At 44.9% G+C, this 16660-nt stretch overlaps 1 protein-coding gene across 2 annotated transcripts in view; it reads left to right on the top strand.

Moving 5' to 3' along the window:
- LOC123751065 (sulfotransferase 1A1-like) overlaps positions 1-16660 on the top strand; it is a 107228-nt gene that overhangs the window by 29049 nt on the left and 61519 nt on the right. For both annotated transcript variants that reach the window (XM_069316136.1, XM_069316135.1), the window contains exon 4: positions 8174-8300. In XM_069316136.1, the coding sequence (XP_069172237.1) occupies positions 8174-8300 (127 nt within the window). The remainder of the gene's footprint in view (positions 1-8173; positions 8301-16660) is intronic.

Below are 16660 nucleotides of genomic sequence, written 5' to 3'. Positions count from 1 at the left end.
TGTGTGTGTTGGTGTGTGTGTGTTGGTGTGTGTGTGTGTGTGTGTGTGTGTGTTGGTGTGTGTGTGTGTGTGTGTGTGTGTGTGTTGGTGTGTGTGTGTGTGTGGGTGTTGGTGTGTGTGTGTGTGTGTTGGTGTGTGTGTGTGTGTGTGTGTGTGTGTGTGTGTGTGTGTGTGTGTGTGTGTGTGTGGGTGGGTGTTAGGGGGGGGGGAGAGACGTTTGAATCTTTTTTAAGACGTTGGGGGCATCTTAAGTTCCAGGCGTGGTGTTCCTTGGAGCAATTTGGGCACTTGGCTTGGACGGGCTGGTTTGCCTTGTTATCCAGGAATATTTGTGTCCTGGGGCTGGCTGCAGACTCCACCCCTGAGTGGGCGTTGCCAGCCATCCTTGTGATGTCTAAATTTGCATCTGAGGCGCTCTTGGTATGTAAGGTCTGTGGTGGATCACGCCCCTAATGCCAAGATAGTTTCTCTGGGATCCGTCCTCTTACTGTGAGAAGGACTTGGGTTTCTTGCTTCGTGGCTTTTTCCTGGCATCTTTTTGCTGACACCGTATAATTCAGCTTAGATATGAGCTAAGGCTATATGCAAGGAATAGTGGTTATCTTGAGGTTATCTTGGGATTTCGGGACTTAGCGTCCCCGCGGCCCGGTCCTCGACCAGGCCTCCTTTTGTTACAACCCCCCCCCTCCCAGGAAGCAGCCCATAGCAACTGTCAAACTCCCAGGTACCTATTTACTGCTAGGTAACAGGGGCATGGGGCATCAGGGTGAAAAACATTGCCCATTTGCCTCCACCTGTACTGGTGATCGAACCCGGAACCTCAGGACTACGAATACGAAGCTTTGTCCACTCAGCCGTTAGACGCCCTTATAATTGTGGTGGACAATGATTTTCCTTATTTTGTCCTCTGGTTTTAGATCGTCTCATTTTCTGTAATTTTTAAAAATGGTTACAGCTGTCTAGTCTTCAGACCTTAGAATATATTTGCCTCTGAGGTTTGGCTTTGCTTTGATCTGGAGCTTGGGGTACTTTGTTGTTTACGAGGAGACATCATGCTGTACCTAGAAGACTGGCAGTGCAGATTTAATCAGTAGCTGGCGTGCTCATCTGTAGAGGACTGTTCTCGATACGTCAGAATGGAGTGGTTCTTCCTGTTGGCTTTGGTCACAGAACGCCAATTGCCATCACTGTCGGAACTTGTACTGAAGAGTTTTCCTTTTGTGATTGGGAGCAGCATCGTTGGTTCCCACACAATTCATCTGGTGGTCCATTCTGTCAGCCAAATGATTACTGTGGAGTGATGTCTCTTGTGATTCGTCGAAGTTACAATGAGGCCATAGTTATTAGTATTTTTGACTTGAATTTTGACTTTTAAAGTGCTAGATTCCTCAATTTTGCAAAATTGTCTACGTTGATGTGCAAGGATAACACAGGGACAGTATGAAGAGCGGAAGAGTTTGGTTGTTGGATAACACTAGACATTTCTTGACTTGAATGTTCTCCTAATGTCTTAATTGTCCCTGGATGATCATTTATGCTAATTACCACACACAAAATTCTAAAGTATGACTATGCAGATCATTAGTCCTATCTGCATTACCTTCCTTACTACCCCAGTAAGAGAAGAAATGACTCGGGCTGGGCTGGGTATTGGCCATAACTAAACTGGTGAGCCATAATTATAATACTTGTGCTCTAGTCGCCAAAAGCAGTCCTCCATTTAGTGGCACACCACTTTGAACAGTCCAGATCTAGGATTCTTAAATTTTATTTACTAGTGTATTATCCCTCAGTGGGATCTTTATCAAGTAACATTTGACTGCTGTTGCTTGAATGAGTGATAATTCTTAGACATGTGCCATGTGATAAGTGCTACATTACCCTGCCACACTCAAACGAGTTTTGGTGACGGGGCCCACGCACGACTTCCTTGGGCTGGTGAAGATTACCTTGGCCCCTTCTACCCCTCTTTGGGCGTTTTACACTCTAAAGTACACCCATTGGGAGCTTGTTCAGGTCAATGGAGTGTCCTGCTGGATACCCAGCCATCCCTTTGGTGGATGGCTGGATATGCAGCCATTGGAGAAGGCTTCCCACCAGTGTCAGAATGTTAAGAGGCAATGCGACTGTTGAAAAGTGGGAGTACTCCAAGGGACGACGCACCCCTTCCTGCCAGCACTTGGCCTCCCATAGGTGTCCTGGTAGGTGGTATATCTGCACTCGCAGGCTTTTGAAATTAATGCTGTATAGATACCGAACTATTTACTCAGGCCCCGTGAGGTGGGCGATTAACCCCCCCTCCAACCATCCCGAGTCTGCTGGTGATGGGAGATGGGGCTCCATAACCCAGGCTGTTGGGCCCTGACCTGGCTCCTTTGACTCCAGATTGGCCCTCTCTGCTCCCATTCCTCTTCCGTGGCAGAATTGAGCTCCAGGGCCCCCAGTAATGACCACCTACACCCTGGAGTGACTCGTGACAACGGCATCTTTTAACACTACTCCTACGGAAAGTACAGCCCAGTACTTCCCACGCACTAATGTGCATGATTACTCCAACCTCATATGTTCAAAGAGTTGTTTGGTCCTGCCAAGTGGGCTACGTATTTTGATCTTTCTCGCATAGATAGTATGTCCTGATGACTTAACATCCATAAACTCCTAATGTATACCCAAGTTGGTTCTAACTTAACCTGAACTGGCACTCTTGTTACAGCCCCTTCTCTGGAGGCGATATACTGCCTGGGATCATAGTCTTTCAATAGTGACACCTCCAGTTCGGGTATCTAAAATTGCCTAGTTAAATGCCAACATTGGCAGTCTGATACCATGTCGCGACTGGACTTAGCGCTAATAGACTTTCACGAGGACATTAAATATATTCCAAAGGCCCAAGGTCATTTTATCATCCAGATTGATAAGTTTACTCGACCTCGTTGTCGTTGTCACTCTTTAGGTGGTCAAAATCACCTGATATTAGGTCCCTTGTTTCCTCAATTATTCTTGCAGGTGTCAGATGCTCAATTTAGGAATAAATCTATGAATATAAGAATAAAAGTAACTGTAGAAAGCCTATTGGCCCATAAGAGGCAGCTCCTATTTATAACCACCCAATCCCACTCGTATACGTATCCAACTCACATTTGAAACAATCGCGGGACCCCATCTCCACGTTACACGGTAATTTGTTTAACAAATAAACAACCCTGTTACCGAATCGGTATTTACCCAGGTCATTCAGATTTCTGAACTTGTCCAGTTTATACCCATTGGTTCGTGTTCTGTTTTGTTTTGATACTTTTAATACCCTATTAATCTCCTTTATGTCCATTCATCCACTTGTAAACCTCTCCTGTCACCCCTAACTCTTCGCCTTTCCATTGAATGCAATTTAAGCTTTGTTAATCTTTCTGCACAAGACGGGATTCAAACTATTTGTGAATTAGTCATCCTATGCTGGACACATTAAAGTGGAATTTATACCCATTCTATAGTACATAGACCTAAACTGAACTGCAAAATCTAAATGGGGCCAAACCAGAGTAAGTTGTAGTTGAACACCACCAGGTGTCTTGATACTAACGCTTAGATTAATAAATCCCAGTTTCCTATTTGTCTTATTATGAACATTTATGCATTGAATTTTTGGCTTAAAATTCTTACTAATCGTAACTCCATAATCTCGACACTATTTAGATCGTGTTTTGTAACTCTCATTACCTAGCCTCAAAACCTTAAATTTGTCGGCATTAAACTGCATCTGCCAATCTTTTGACCATTTGAAAAACTTATTTAGGTTTTAAGACAGTCTTAAGTCTTATTTAGGTAAGACAAAACATTGTCTTACGGTTGTGCATATCCTTGCTGAATGCCCTGACCTCCAGGATGTCTTGCTTCCTGACTGCCACTCGTGGTAATATCTTGATGTGATAGCGAGTCTTCAGTGTTAATTACCCTCCCAATACTTGTATCATCGGCAAATTTGCAAATATTGCTGCTCTAACCTGAATCTAAATCATTTATATAATAACCGAGGTCCCAGGACAGACCATTGAGGCACTCCACTTAAATTTTCCCACTCTAACGTAACCCCTATGTTTAGTTTTCTTGGGTATAGGAATGCCCTGATCCATCTTAATGTAGAACCCTCAACTGTAGATATTGTTTGTCCTCTGGTGCTCGTATTTTTGTGAGTAAATAGTACACGTGTTCCATTTCTCCTCCCACAAATGTTCCGCATACTTTTCCTGTTCTTAAACACCTGTTAGACTCATTACCAGAGCCTGTGATCCTTTGGGGCAGTTATAACTGCCGGTATACCCATTGGGACGATATTCTATTTATATTTAAACAATAATAGTAGTTGGAGTTCGACCTCTTTTTGAATTCTGGTGAACCGACTAATGTTGACTTGCACACTTTCACCCTTTCCTGTCGTGATCTTTCTTTGTTCATATTCTCTCTATTTGGATTTCACATGGCGGGTTCTTGACCTCCATAACATTTTTCCCATTCTTGTTAAATTTTCACCCCTCCCAAAGTGACAATTTGCTACCTTTGGTCTGCATCATTAATTGTAGTCTCGGGACAAGCGAAAGTGTTCCTTGGTAGAAATTGCTGCTCGGGGTGTATGCTGTAAGCGTGCAGCCTGGAAGAAACACCAGCGCCGGTAAACGCCGATTCTCGTATTTAATTGGGGAAAGTGCAGTGGCCCATGGGGCCATCCGTGCGGCTAAGCAGGAGTTTGAAATCCTCAGTCATTATGATCGACACTGCTCTCCCCCAGATCTCAAAAACTGCGTAAGATGGAGATTAAGTTTGTTGCAGATTTCTCCAGTCTTTCACCTCCAAGGTTCTGTTGTGGTGGGATCAGATGTCGATCGCGTCCGAACTGGGTTCACACTTTTCCGCTGTTGGCTCTGGTTCACTGCTTCCTCTCTCGGAATCCTTCTTGAATCTTGTCACTTTGCCTTTTTTTCCCCTTCCCCTACATCTCCAGCTATCCTATGATTTTCTCTCCCTGGAACTCGTCTACCCTGATAGTCTGCTGTTCTTTGGCAGCGGGCTCGAATAACATCCACAGACGCTATGGCATCTCTCTCCATGCACATGTAGCGAGTAGATTATCCCAATAATATATTCGCTCCAAATGCAGTGTTAATATTCCTGTCAACCTTTGGAGATGAATGAGGTGAGGCGTTGCCCGGGCAACACGGTGAGGTGTTGCCCGAGCATATAAGCAGCAGAATAGGAAACATTAACTAGCCTACTTTCAAGTGTGGTCTAGAGCAGACACTTGCGAGATACTGTACCGACGCTCAGTGCGCTCAACTCACACCAAAGTATCACCTGTGTACTTCTGTATATTCGACCAAATATATATATAGTATCTTAGTGTCTGTGTTTGTCACCATACTTTACGTAACAATAGAACCGTTACACACATTTCAGTATTTACCGAATAGTTGTAACTGCATCTGTGGGCGGGGGGAGGGGGAGATAGAATAGTCAGTCCCAGGGAGTGGCTTGAGGCGGGTGTTCTTCCTTGTCGGAAATCGGGTTCACTTGGGACGAGAGAAAGACTGTCTCGACCTAGTTATTTAAGCCTTTCGTGGTAATATCCCTCTTTCTGCAAGGCTTCCTCTGTCGTTCCTTTAGAGCGAGGCTTGGTACCACTTTCGCTACATGTTTTCAACAATATGAAAAAGGGTACCCCCAAAGAAGTGTTAACAGTACTTTTATTTTTCCTGGTTGCCTTCAATGGTCGTCTTTCCAGCGTTTACTCTGGGAATTTCTCCACTTTCTATGTTGATGATCTTACCCTCTTCTATAGAAATGACTCGAATTTTCCCCAACGGTGGCTTTAACATGGAATTGAAGCAGTGTCGTTCTAGTATCAATTATGGCCCAAGTTTTCTACAACAGTATGTGTAAAGGCAAAGACTTTTTAATAGTTAGGAACTTGCTCATCCTTAGTTTTTGTTACGTTATTGCAGTCCCCTTTTGTATAACATTTAGTAGAAACTTTAGCGGTTAATTTGACACGACTGTTTTGGTGGCCTCCCGTCTCTTGCTTCACAGTTGAATGTTTTAATGCCCTTAACTTAGTCTTGTCCAATACTTCTTGGAGAGCTGTTTCTCTATTCACATTCCTCTCGCGTGATTTCTAAACTCGGTTATGGCAGTCTTTTACTAGTCGGATTCTCCTTAAACTCTTCGTCTTGATGTTCACCATATTGGGTTACACCTCGGCTTAGGTGCATTTCGTTTGACCCTGTGTGCTTTAACCGGCATCCAGTCTCTACAGGATTGGCGTGATCCCTACTGTGTCTGCTACCTTACGCGGTCCCTACAACACGGTCACTCTAGCTTATGTCGTGCTTTGATCGTTGCCTCTCCTGTGGGTCCCTGTTCCTCTTTATCTTCCTTTAACCGTTTTCTCTAGCGTGCAAGATATTATTAGTTACCAATATTCCTCAGTGTCGGTCCATCCTAGGTGCCATTGAGGGGTCCCCACTTCAAAGCTTTGCGAAACCTTGATTCACCTTGCAAAAGCTTCTATTCCCTCCTACAATTGTCAAACTTACTTTCTTTGCACACAACTGCTTCGTTGCAGTCTTCAGATGGGTCCAAGTCTGCCGACGGTACAAGCTACTGTTATATATCCTGACAACACCTGTGTGGCGTTTCCCTGTAGACCAGCATCTTCCTGGCAGAACTATGCCATTTCGTAACCTTAACTGTTTTCTCACTATTGACATTACTTTGTCATTATAGTTGACTCTCTCAGTGCCCTCATGGCTCTTGTCATTTAACAGTGCATCCTGTGGTAGTCGAAATTCAACATTGTACGTTTGTCCAGCCGATTTAAAACGGTCTAGTTTTGCATTTGGTACCAGCCATTAGTTTCTTAATGAGCCTGCGAATGCTGCTGCCGAGGCTATCTGCACTTGTCCTATTTCTCGCACAGGATTTCCTCGATTTTGTCATTCATTCCTCGGTGTCCGTTGACAGGGTCGTCGGTCGTATTACTGCTAACACACTGCATGTTCTTAAGGATAATCTTTGTCTTCATTTGCACCACTGTAACTGGTGGTGGAAAATGGCTCTGGCGAGGTTACGTATTGGCTGTACACGTTTCTCTCGGGCACTTAATGGAGCGCCCCCCCTGCTCCTTATTGCCCGAACTGCATTGTCTTACTGTTGTGCATATCCTTGCTGAATGCCCTGACCTCCAGGATGTCTTGCTTCCTGACTGCCACTCATGGTAATTTTTCCCACTATAAAAGACATCAAAGATGTTATAAACTTGAAAAATCTGCATGGAAATTCTTCAGTGCAGTGAAGTCATTTTGTAGTCTACCGCTACCGTTCTAGATCGGAATGGCCTCCTCCCAAAGCTATCGGCATAAACTATGGTGATGCCCACTGTACATTTCTTGCTCATGTATGCACTGTGTTAACGTGGTCCAGACGCTATCATTGTCAAAGGTAAGATGCTGGGTCTGATGGTACTTACAATCGTGCATTTCATATATGGTTATATGAATGGATCTATAGCGTATATAATTTTTTCACAAAATTGAACACAAATCAATGGATACATGTTTGATAATATTAGATATGGGAGATATGAGTGGGAATACTTGTTACTTCAATATTTCTTAAAACAACATAGAAGTAGGATTGCTTCATTGTTTAAAGCTTGCTCTGTGACTTGACCCATAAGAGCTTTTACTTCTATAACCCTAAAGACTTTGCACATTTATCTTGTATTCTTGTTATATTCCTTAGTCACCGCCTTAGATTTCCATTCAGGTCTAGTTATGAATGTTCTTTCGCTGGCTTTCATAGATGGCTCGGCTAAACTTCCAGTCGCCCAACATTGGACATAAGAACTGTGAAGATAATTTACTTTTGGGCTCGGAAGGGAGCTTGTGTTCAGTAGTAGTTACTTTTAATAACTCCTATTAAACCGTGGGTATAGGGAATAGTCTTATTTGGACATCTATTTGAAATGAAAAATCCTCGTCACGGCCCTTGTGGATTTTTTCATTTGATGCATAACGTTATTGTGATCTGTGTGTGTGAGATCTCTTTGAAATATTTCTTGAAAAATAGATTTCCATGTTAAACTCTAAATTTCCAGCTTTCTGTACTTTGATGTTTTTTTCAGGTGGTGTACATTGCTAGAGATCCCAAGGACGTGGTTGTATCGCTATTCTATCACTTCTGCAACGTAAGGTTCCACAACTATACTGGCACCCGCGACAACTTCGTCAAGCATTTTATAAACAATGATTGTAAGTAAATCCGTTTTGGTGTTTGAGAAGCCTCTAAAAAAAGGCACAAATTAAGTGCTTGGATAAAACTAACACGATCCGAACATTAATATTTAGTGTAAAAAAACTACTATTCACGCGACTCGTTATATCATTGCCAATACATTGGTTAATCTGTTCTAAAGTGTAGCACATGACAGCTGGTATGCTAAGTCCCCCCACACCCAGTGGCAGACATTTGACATTAACAGCCACGACTTAACGGGTAGCTTCCAAATAAACAAGTTTTGTTAACTATAGGTGCTAGTTTGTAATTTTTCATCCAGGGCGTAACTTTGTAAATGGCTATGGTTGTTAGTGCTTGTACTTGGTGGTTTCAAATGTTAATCTTTCAGTTCTCTTGCCGAATGGTAACTTTAGTGTGCTGAAGAGGCTTCTATACTGGGTTATAGGTCTGGTAGGTTATTTGAGGCACTTGGTAGCCTGTTTGGAAAATTTGCAGATGCTTTAAAAGCTGGCCTCGTAGTCTATCACCTGGTACCACCCATATATTTCCTAGTTTACTTTTGGTTTACAACTTCTTTATCGTAGTAGGATGGCAGTTTAATTGCTGCTCCTACTCTATTCACTAATATACTTGGACTAGTGGTTAAGCAGGCATAACATCGGCGCATATGGAATCTGATGACATCCGCTTCGTTATTGGCGACCTGACCTGTTACCTTAGTCAGGAAGTGTGCTCTGCATCAGGTCATTGCACCCCATTCCCATGGTGGGACTTGCCATACAATACAACAAACTTAAAGTTGGATCTTAAATGTCTTCTTTTGATTTCGTATAATTTCTGAGCAACATTAAATTTTCTGCAGCAGTTCTGATTAGACCACATCCAGATAGTTGCCTAACGGGGCCCCACGGCTTCATAACTTTCCATGCATTACGATTTCTTATATTTAGCGACAATAGTTGTTAGTTACGTTGTCTTTTACTGCAACCCTGTTTTGGTTCGCCTATTACAAAACGGCAAGTAATTGATTTTATAGTTGAATGTAGTAGTATGTAGCGGTAAATTGTTGACTTCCATATTCGTCAGCTTCAGTCATTACACCAATATTATATTGCACGCCCAGACAGTAGCATGGCCGTAGACGATGTGCTGTCTTGCTTCAGCGCTTAAAGTTACTGTCCTGCCTCCATCGCCAAACATGGAGGGATGGATGCTAGTGTGGCTACTATAGCTATAACTTTCCACTGGGCGCAGTGTCTTGAATACGTCAATGGGTAGACCCGACCACGGCCGCCGGAACCCCTTCTAACAGAACGACTGAGCGCTCTAGGAAGTGGAAAGCAAAACTGTACAGCCTGGTTGATGGTGCCTGACTTGCGTCCTCTTGTGAGGTTTCATCTTGCCACTAGAGGAGTCTCATCCGGTACCTGTCCGCTAAGTGGAGGTGATTTTGCTCACGCCATCCAGATCAGGGCGGTGTGGCTGTAGCCACACCGTCTAGAGCAGCTAGGGGTAGACCCCGAGGCTTCTGGTTTCTGCGATGCTTGCCAGAAACCATGGACCCTGGACCACATATCCCAGGCATGCCACAAGACACATGGGGTTCGGGTGAAACGTCATGACGATATCACCCGGTTCGTAGCCGGCCGCCTGCGGCAAAGAGGTATTGAGGTGGAACGTGAAGTCCGTAAACTGGATGGAGGGACCTTCTGTAAGCCTGACATCATAGCTTGCAAAGGTGATGACGTTTTTATTTTAGACAGCCAGAGGTCTGCTGATAACTTAACACTCTCCCGTCTACATCATAACAACTGACAAGTACGGCACCCCAGAAATCCTTCAAAAGGTCGGGAAATATACCAGGAAGCACACAGCCTCCGCCTCTTCAATAACCCTTAATTGGAGAGGAGGAGAGTGCGCGTGGTCTTCAGGATATGGGACTCGCCAGGAGCCACCTTGAGATTTGCTCCGTGAAAGCCCCGACCTGGACATATTCTATCTACAGAATATGGTCACAGACCACATCTAGGGGGCAGACCATCTTAGTCCCAGGATCACCGTGCACAGGGTGCATAAGGGTTAATATAGTCTTAGGTGAACAGCAGCCAGGATAGCTGGTAGCCATCTAAGCAGTCATCTGGAGTACCACTTCTCCAAATGGTTTCTCACAAGAGGTGGTCTCTGGCCAGGTCATCCACCGAGTGGGTAAGGCGGCGGCTGGAGGGACCCCCATGTGCATACATGATATCCCGCCTGCTCCGGGGCCTTGTTAGCTTCCACTATGAATAGTTTTTTTCCATGTATGCCGATGTAAAGTCGCCAATCCTGCTGCTTAAGCAGCTTGTTGTTTTGCCTTCAGCTTTAGTTCTTTTTAATGATATACTGTGCACCTCTCCCTTTGTGTGCTGTGTCCCATATAAGAAAAACAAAATGCACAATTTTCCATTGTGTGTTGTTATCATAACTCTTGTGGGTTGTGAGGAGATCTGCCAATTGTTTTAGTTTGATGAGGAACTAGGTATGCCTTCTCGCCATGTCCTGTGGTTGGGGGGATTGGTGCCCTGAAGCTACATAAACACCCTATACCTCCTCCCCCCCCCCCCCGCCCCGAAGTGGCAAGGGGAGTTAGGAGACAATAACAAACAGGCTTTCATCATGCAATGCTATTGCAATGGGGCCGGGAGGGGGGGGATGGGGAAGAAATGCAGATCTTGCTAGGCTGCACGTTGGCCAAATACAAACTTCTGGACCCCGGAGGAACAGGGTGTTGTTCCATTATCAGAGCTGCAGTATTACGCTCGTATTTGTGCACCATTTTGTAGAATGTTCTGATTTCTTTTTCTTTCCATCAACCTTTTAATATAATCCTTTGTGAATAGTGTTACCATCGGTCTTGTCGTTTCTTGCATTATCATGGTTGATGTCTAGCGTCTTAAGAATATCCCATGATAGTGCTTTAGTTTTCAGTGTGATGCATATTAACTGGTTGTTATAGGCATTGGTAGCCCTGACATGTTGGATTAACTAGCACAAACATATGTAGTGTTAACGTCTACCAAGTGTTTGGGCATTATAATTTGTAATGGTAGAAATTCTAGTGATCGTGTTGCTTTTCTGGGTACACAATGTTGCAGAGGGATATAGTGTGGTGGTGTTAGTATTTTCTACTGAAAGCACTCGGCAGACAAACTAAAGATGTGGTGATGGGTTGGGTGTTTGGCAAGATTCTGCCACCATTTGAAGTCTAAATCAGTTTAAATATCATCCTCGCAAATGTTCTGACTATTCGGCATTTCCTTGCTTATTGGAAGGACAGCGGGTAAATGTTATAAGTTGGCGAATTCAGCTTTCGAGTGTACGTACATGTATTCATCTAGTTGTTCTTGCGGTGGTTGAACTCTGCTCTTTCGGCCCGCCTCTCGACAGTCAATCAGCTGTAACTATATATTTTTTTATGCGTGCACGCACCCATACCCACCCACCCACACCTACCTAGGAAGCAGATCCGTAACAGCTGTCTTACTCCCAGGTACCTATTTACTGCCAGGTAACAGCGACATCAGGGTGAAAGACTTTAACCATTTGTTTCTGCCTGGTCAGGCAATCGAACCCGGGCCACAGAATTAGTTTTCCGGGCTGTCCGCTCGGCTACGCGCGCGCGTGTGTGTACACGTGTACTCGCCTAGTTGTCCTTGTCCTTGTTGGGGGGGGGGGATTGAGCTTAAGCTCTTTTGGTCCTTCCTCTCAACAGTCAATCTACTGGTGTACAGGTTCCAGAGCTTCTCAGGCTCCCTCATACCTACATTTGAAACTGTGTATGGAGTCGGCCACCACATCACTTCCTAGTGCATTCCATTTACTAACTGCTGACACCGAAAAAGTTCATTCCCAATGTCTGGCTCATTTCGGTACTCGACTGTACCTGTCTCCTTGTACGTATACCTCCAGTTTTAAATACATCCTTGTCTACCCTGTCAATTCCCTCGAGAATTTTGTGTAGTGGTCGTGTCCCCGGGCTCTTCAGTCTGCTATCGACGTGAGGGAGTTTCCTCAGCCTTTCCTCTTAACTTTTGCCTCTTGATTTGCCTAGTGGTATACCTCTGAACTTTTTCCAGCTTCGTTTTGTGCTGGACAAAGTACGGGCTTCACGCTGGGGCCGCATACTCCGTGTTCAGGTTTGGGTGTTGTGCAGTGTTGTAGGTGGGTACCTTCTGTGTTTGGACAAGTGGGATAAGGCTGCTCTAGCCATTGAACGTAGGTAGTTAGTATTGGCCACGAGTGTAAGTACTTTTTGGTTTTCTTCAAAAGTTGTTGCAGTTCTCCTTAGTAGTCTTGTAATAGTGTACAATGTTGAGGTCTGCAATAACTCCTAGTGTCTTGTTGCAAATTTTAACTTCGCATTAATTTAATAATAATTTAGTTAAGATAATTGCTTCAGTACTGGAAATAACTGCCGTTAACTTGAAATAGCACATTAAACAAATGTAGCTACCTCCAAAATATAAATTTTAATTGCAAAATTTAAAGACTAAAAATTTTGTTTCATGTGTAAAAAGTAGTTAAATGTAATTCGTATCTACAGTGTTGTACTGTCCCTACTGGCCCAACTTGAAGATGGCCTGGGAGCTAAAGGATGACCCCAATATGCACTTTGTGTTTTATGAAGACTTGAAAGCTGACATTAAGAAGGAACTTGGAACACTGAATGAGTTCTTGGGCACCAACCTCTCCCAACAGCAGCTTGAGAATGTAAGTGTCATGATTACTCTTCCTATTAATGATTTAACTTTTCGAAATTAACTCACGGTTTTAGGGATGCTGTCCTAAGTTGACTTTCAGAACTTTTCTAGTTATTTGTACCTGCAAGCATGAGCACAAATACACTAAAACGAGAACAGATCACAAATCACAAAAGCATAAAAGGACAAAATTAGACAATAAATACCGGCCTGAAGGGCCGACAACAAAAACACAATAAACACAATGCAATACAGTACATAAATAACGGTAGAAGACATGAGGGTAACGTTAGCTTGACACACAAGCATGCGTATAAATGCAATAAACCGAGAACATAAGAACACAAATCACAAGTTAAAAAAAATAAAAAAAGAACAAAATTACAAAGGGTGACAGGGTGGACAAAGACGCACTTCAACACGGGTGGGACATGAACAAGGGGACACGGGTAGAAACTTAGTACCCAGATGAGCCAGACACACGTTAGAATTTTTTCAGGGTCAGAGTAGTTAATAAATGGAATGCACTAGGAAGTTACGTGGTAGCTGACTCCATACAGTTTCAAATGTAGATATGATAGAGCCCTGTAGGCTCGGGAATCTGTACACCAGTTGATTGACAATTGAGAGGCGGTACCAAAGAGACAAAGCTCAACCCCGCAAGCACAATTAGGCGAGTACAAAGACATAAAATACCGACCTGAAGGGCCGACAATAAACACCCCGTAGAAAGCATGAGCATAATGCAAGACTACAAATATAAATATGACAATACATGATACCCAAACCCGCACTCAACCCAACAAGCCTACCGGCCCCAGAAACACACACAGAGAGGCACCAATACATAATGACAATAAGAAAAAAGGAAACGTAAAAATATAACACATATAAACAAAAAGACATTAACAGTGGGAATTCATAATAATTGGAATAAAAATAGGCATGGCCACAAAGCAGCCCAAAGGGCATGCAACCACGCCACAAACAAGCGCACATCGGAACTCACAGGAACCAGAAATATGGAGCACGCAGGAACCGGCAAAACAAACCCGGTCCATTACACAGAGATCACACTAAATTGATGCATCAAATGAAAAAATCCACAAGGGCCGTGAAGAGGGTTCGTCACAGCCCTTGATGTAAGTGCGAAGAGGGAGAACGGCCTATTGGCATAGCTCGAGTGCAGGGGGTGGGGGGAGTTGTGCAAAACCCTGGTTTGTGCCTCGGAGAGGGTGTGGGATCCAGCAAGTTCAGTAGAACTTCAGTTTCAACTCGCTTTAACCCTGTCGTAGCTCAGTCGATTAAGCCAGTGTCTGGGATGCTCCCAGACGCAGGTTCGAATCCTCGTCGTAGTCCTTGGGGATTTGTTCAAACTCGGTCCACCCACACATACTCGCAACCACACCCCACATCCACGGACACAACCCCCACAACACACAGCAAACAATAAATCACCTGAAAGGAGAACAAACCTCAATGGGAGGTGAATATTTCTCGGGGAACTCTAACAGAGGATTTGTTCTTGCAGGGCTCCCATATCAAATATTTCATGTCGGTAGGGTAACGATTTCCCTGCTTCAGGGAGAGGCCGCTTAAATTCGGGAATCGCTAAATCGGGCGGAAACGGTAGCTCCCGGAGCTGGTTGATAGAAGTCGCATAACGAGGAGTATGGCAAATCGCCTCCTCCGTGGAAGCAGAAGATACCGAAAAAGCATACGTAGGCCGCCGAGAAGGACCCGCTGCCGGATGCACAGAAAGCGAAGGCTGCCAAAACGGTAACACAGCACGAGATGCAGAAGAGACGGCTGGAGACGATGAAACTTGGCACAAGGCTTGGGGTACAGAACCCCCAGAGCAAGCAGCCTTTTTCAATACCACTACCAGATCACCACGGTCACCATGAGACCCTCATCAGGGAACACCCCCCCCCCCACGCAGAACCAACCGACGCATGTGACGCACCCGAAACAAGCGCTACAGGCACCACACCAGGTGGTGGTTCGAAACACCGACCCTGGCAGCCGCAGGTACATGGACCTCTGCCACCACTGAAAAATGCAACGCAACCGGAACCACTCCGCCGTCGCCGGAAGATCTAGTCGTCGAACTCTCCCACATCAGCCCAGACAGTAAAAAAACGCCAGGAACGCTTAGGCACCGGCCGCACATAATCGGGGTCGGATGTCGACCCAGAGACCCGGGCAACACAAGCCAGGCAAACAGACGCTCTCTGCAGGATGGCACAACCCGTTCTCGCAAATTTAATAAGTCAATATTGACTTATTAAATATGTGCATAGGTGACATAATAGATACCCTTAAAAAGATTCATAGAAAACACCGACCTTACCTAACCTTGTTAGTATCTTAAGATAAGCATCTTATTGCTTCGTAATTACAATTATTACCTAACCTATAATAGGTATAGGTTAAGTAATAATTGTAATTACGAAGCAATAAGATGCTTATCTTAAGATACTAACAAGGTTAGGTAAGGTCGGTGTTTTCTATGAATCTTTTTAAGGGTATCTATTATGTTTAGTATATCACCTATGCACGTAGTTAATAAGTCAATATTGACTTTACGTATTTGCGAGAACGGGTTGGATGGCAACATCCTCAACCACATGGGGCACCAGGTAGTGGTGGGAGGCCCTACAGCCACCCCAGCACAGCCTGGACACCCAGCGAGGGATAAGCACAACAGCTGAAGAACACGAAGACGGAGCTGTGCAGAGGGCAGCTGGAAGAACCACGGGAGCATCGAGGACATCAACCGGGGCAAGACGAGTACCCGACGGCGACTCAACTTCTGGAGGAGAGGCGACATAAATAGGAGGCAGCACAGGGGGCACTTCAGCAGCCAAGGAGTCGTTCACATCCACAGCCACCGAAGCCTCCTCCACAGGGAGCGGCGTGAAGTCCTCCTCACGGAAGAGGTTGACGGGCAGGCGCAGAGCACCCCAGCAGCCTGGTGGCCCAAGAGGCCACACGTATGAGGCTGGCAGGCATAATAAACCCTAGCATAACAACCCAAGAGCTTCACTGAGGACGGAATGTCCGCCTGCAGCCTCATCCCCATGGTGCGAATGCACACCCTTGAGCGTTCCCGAGGAGAGCAGGTGCAACTGCACACTGGCAACCGCTCCAAGCTGGCTGCTGTAATGCCGCAGCAGCCCCTCTGGGAATTCGAAGAACGCCCCATGCACAGTAACATGCGTCATGGCACCATTCCGATCTGAGACAGTCTGTGCTTGCACCTTCCCGCACGGGCAAGGTCCACCCCTCATAATGACACAAAAATGCCTGGTATACCTTCTCTGTAGTAAATTTGATAACCACCCTACGGGCAGTTACCAGTTCAATGCCATAAACATCTACCACAGGGACCCGCAGCATTTCACAAGGCACGAGCCCCACCTCAGGATATCCAGCTTGATCAGAAAACTCGAGGTCCACAGACTGGGCAAGCACAACAAGGGGGAGGGATGCTATGATAGTTGAGTGTCGGCCCCATTTCGCCGACACGCCAAATAATACCCTCCTGCTCGAAACTCCAGTCAACAAATTCGACTCTCTGAACTAGTCCGGAGTAAATAGTGTATATGGGATAAAATGCGTGGTTGGGAGGG

Source organism: Procambarus clarkii, chromosome 82, assembly GCF_040958095.1.
Source record: "Procambarus clarkii isolate CNS0578487 chromosome 82, FALCON_Pclarkii_2.0, whole genome shotgun sequence".
NCBI lineage: Eukaryota > Metazoa > Arthropoda > Malacostraca > Decapoda > Cambaridae > Procambarus > Procambarus clarkii.
The sequence above is the reverse complement of the archived record's forward strand: the minus strand, read 5'-3'. Positions and strand labels throughout refer to the sequence as shown.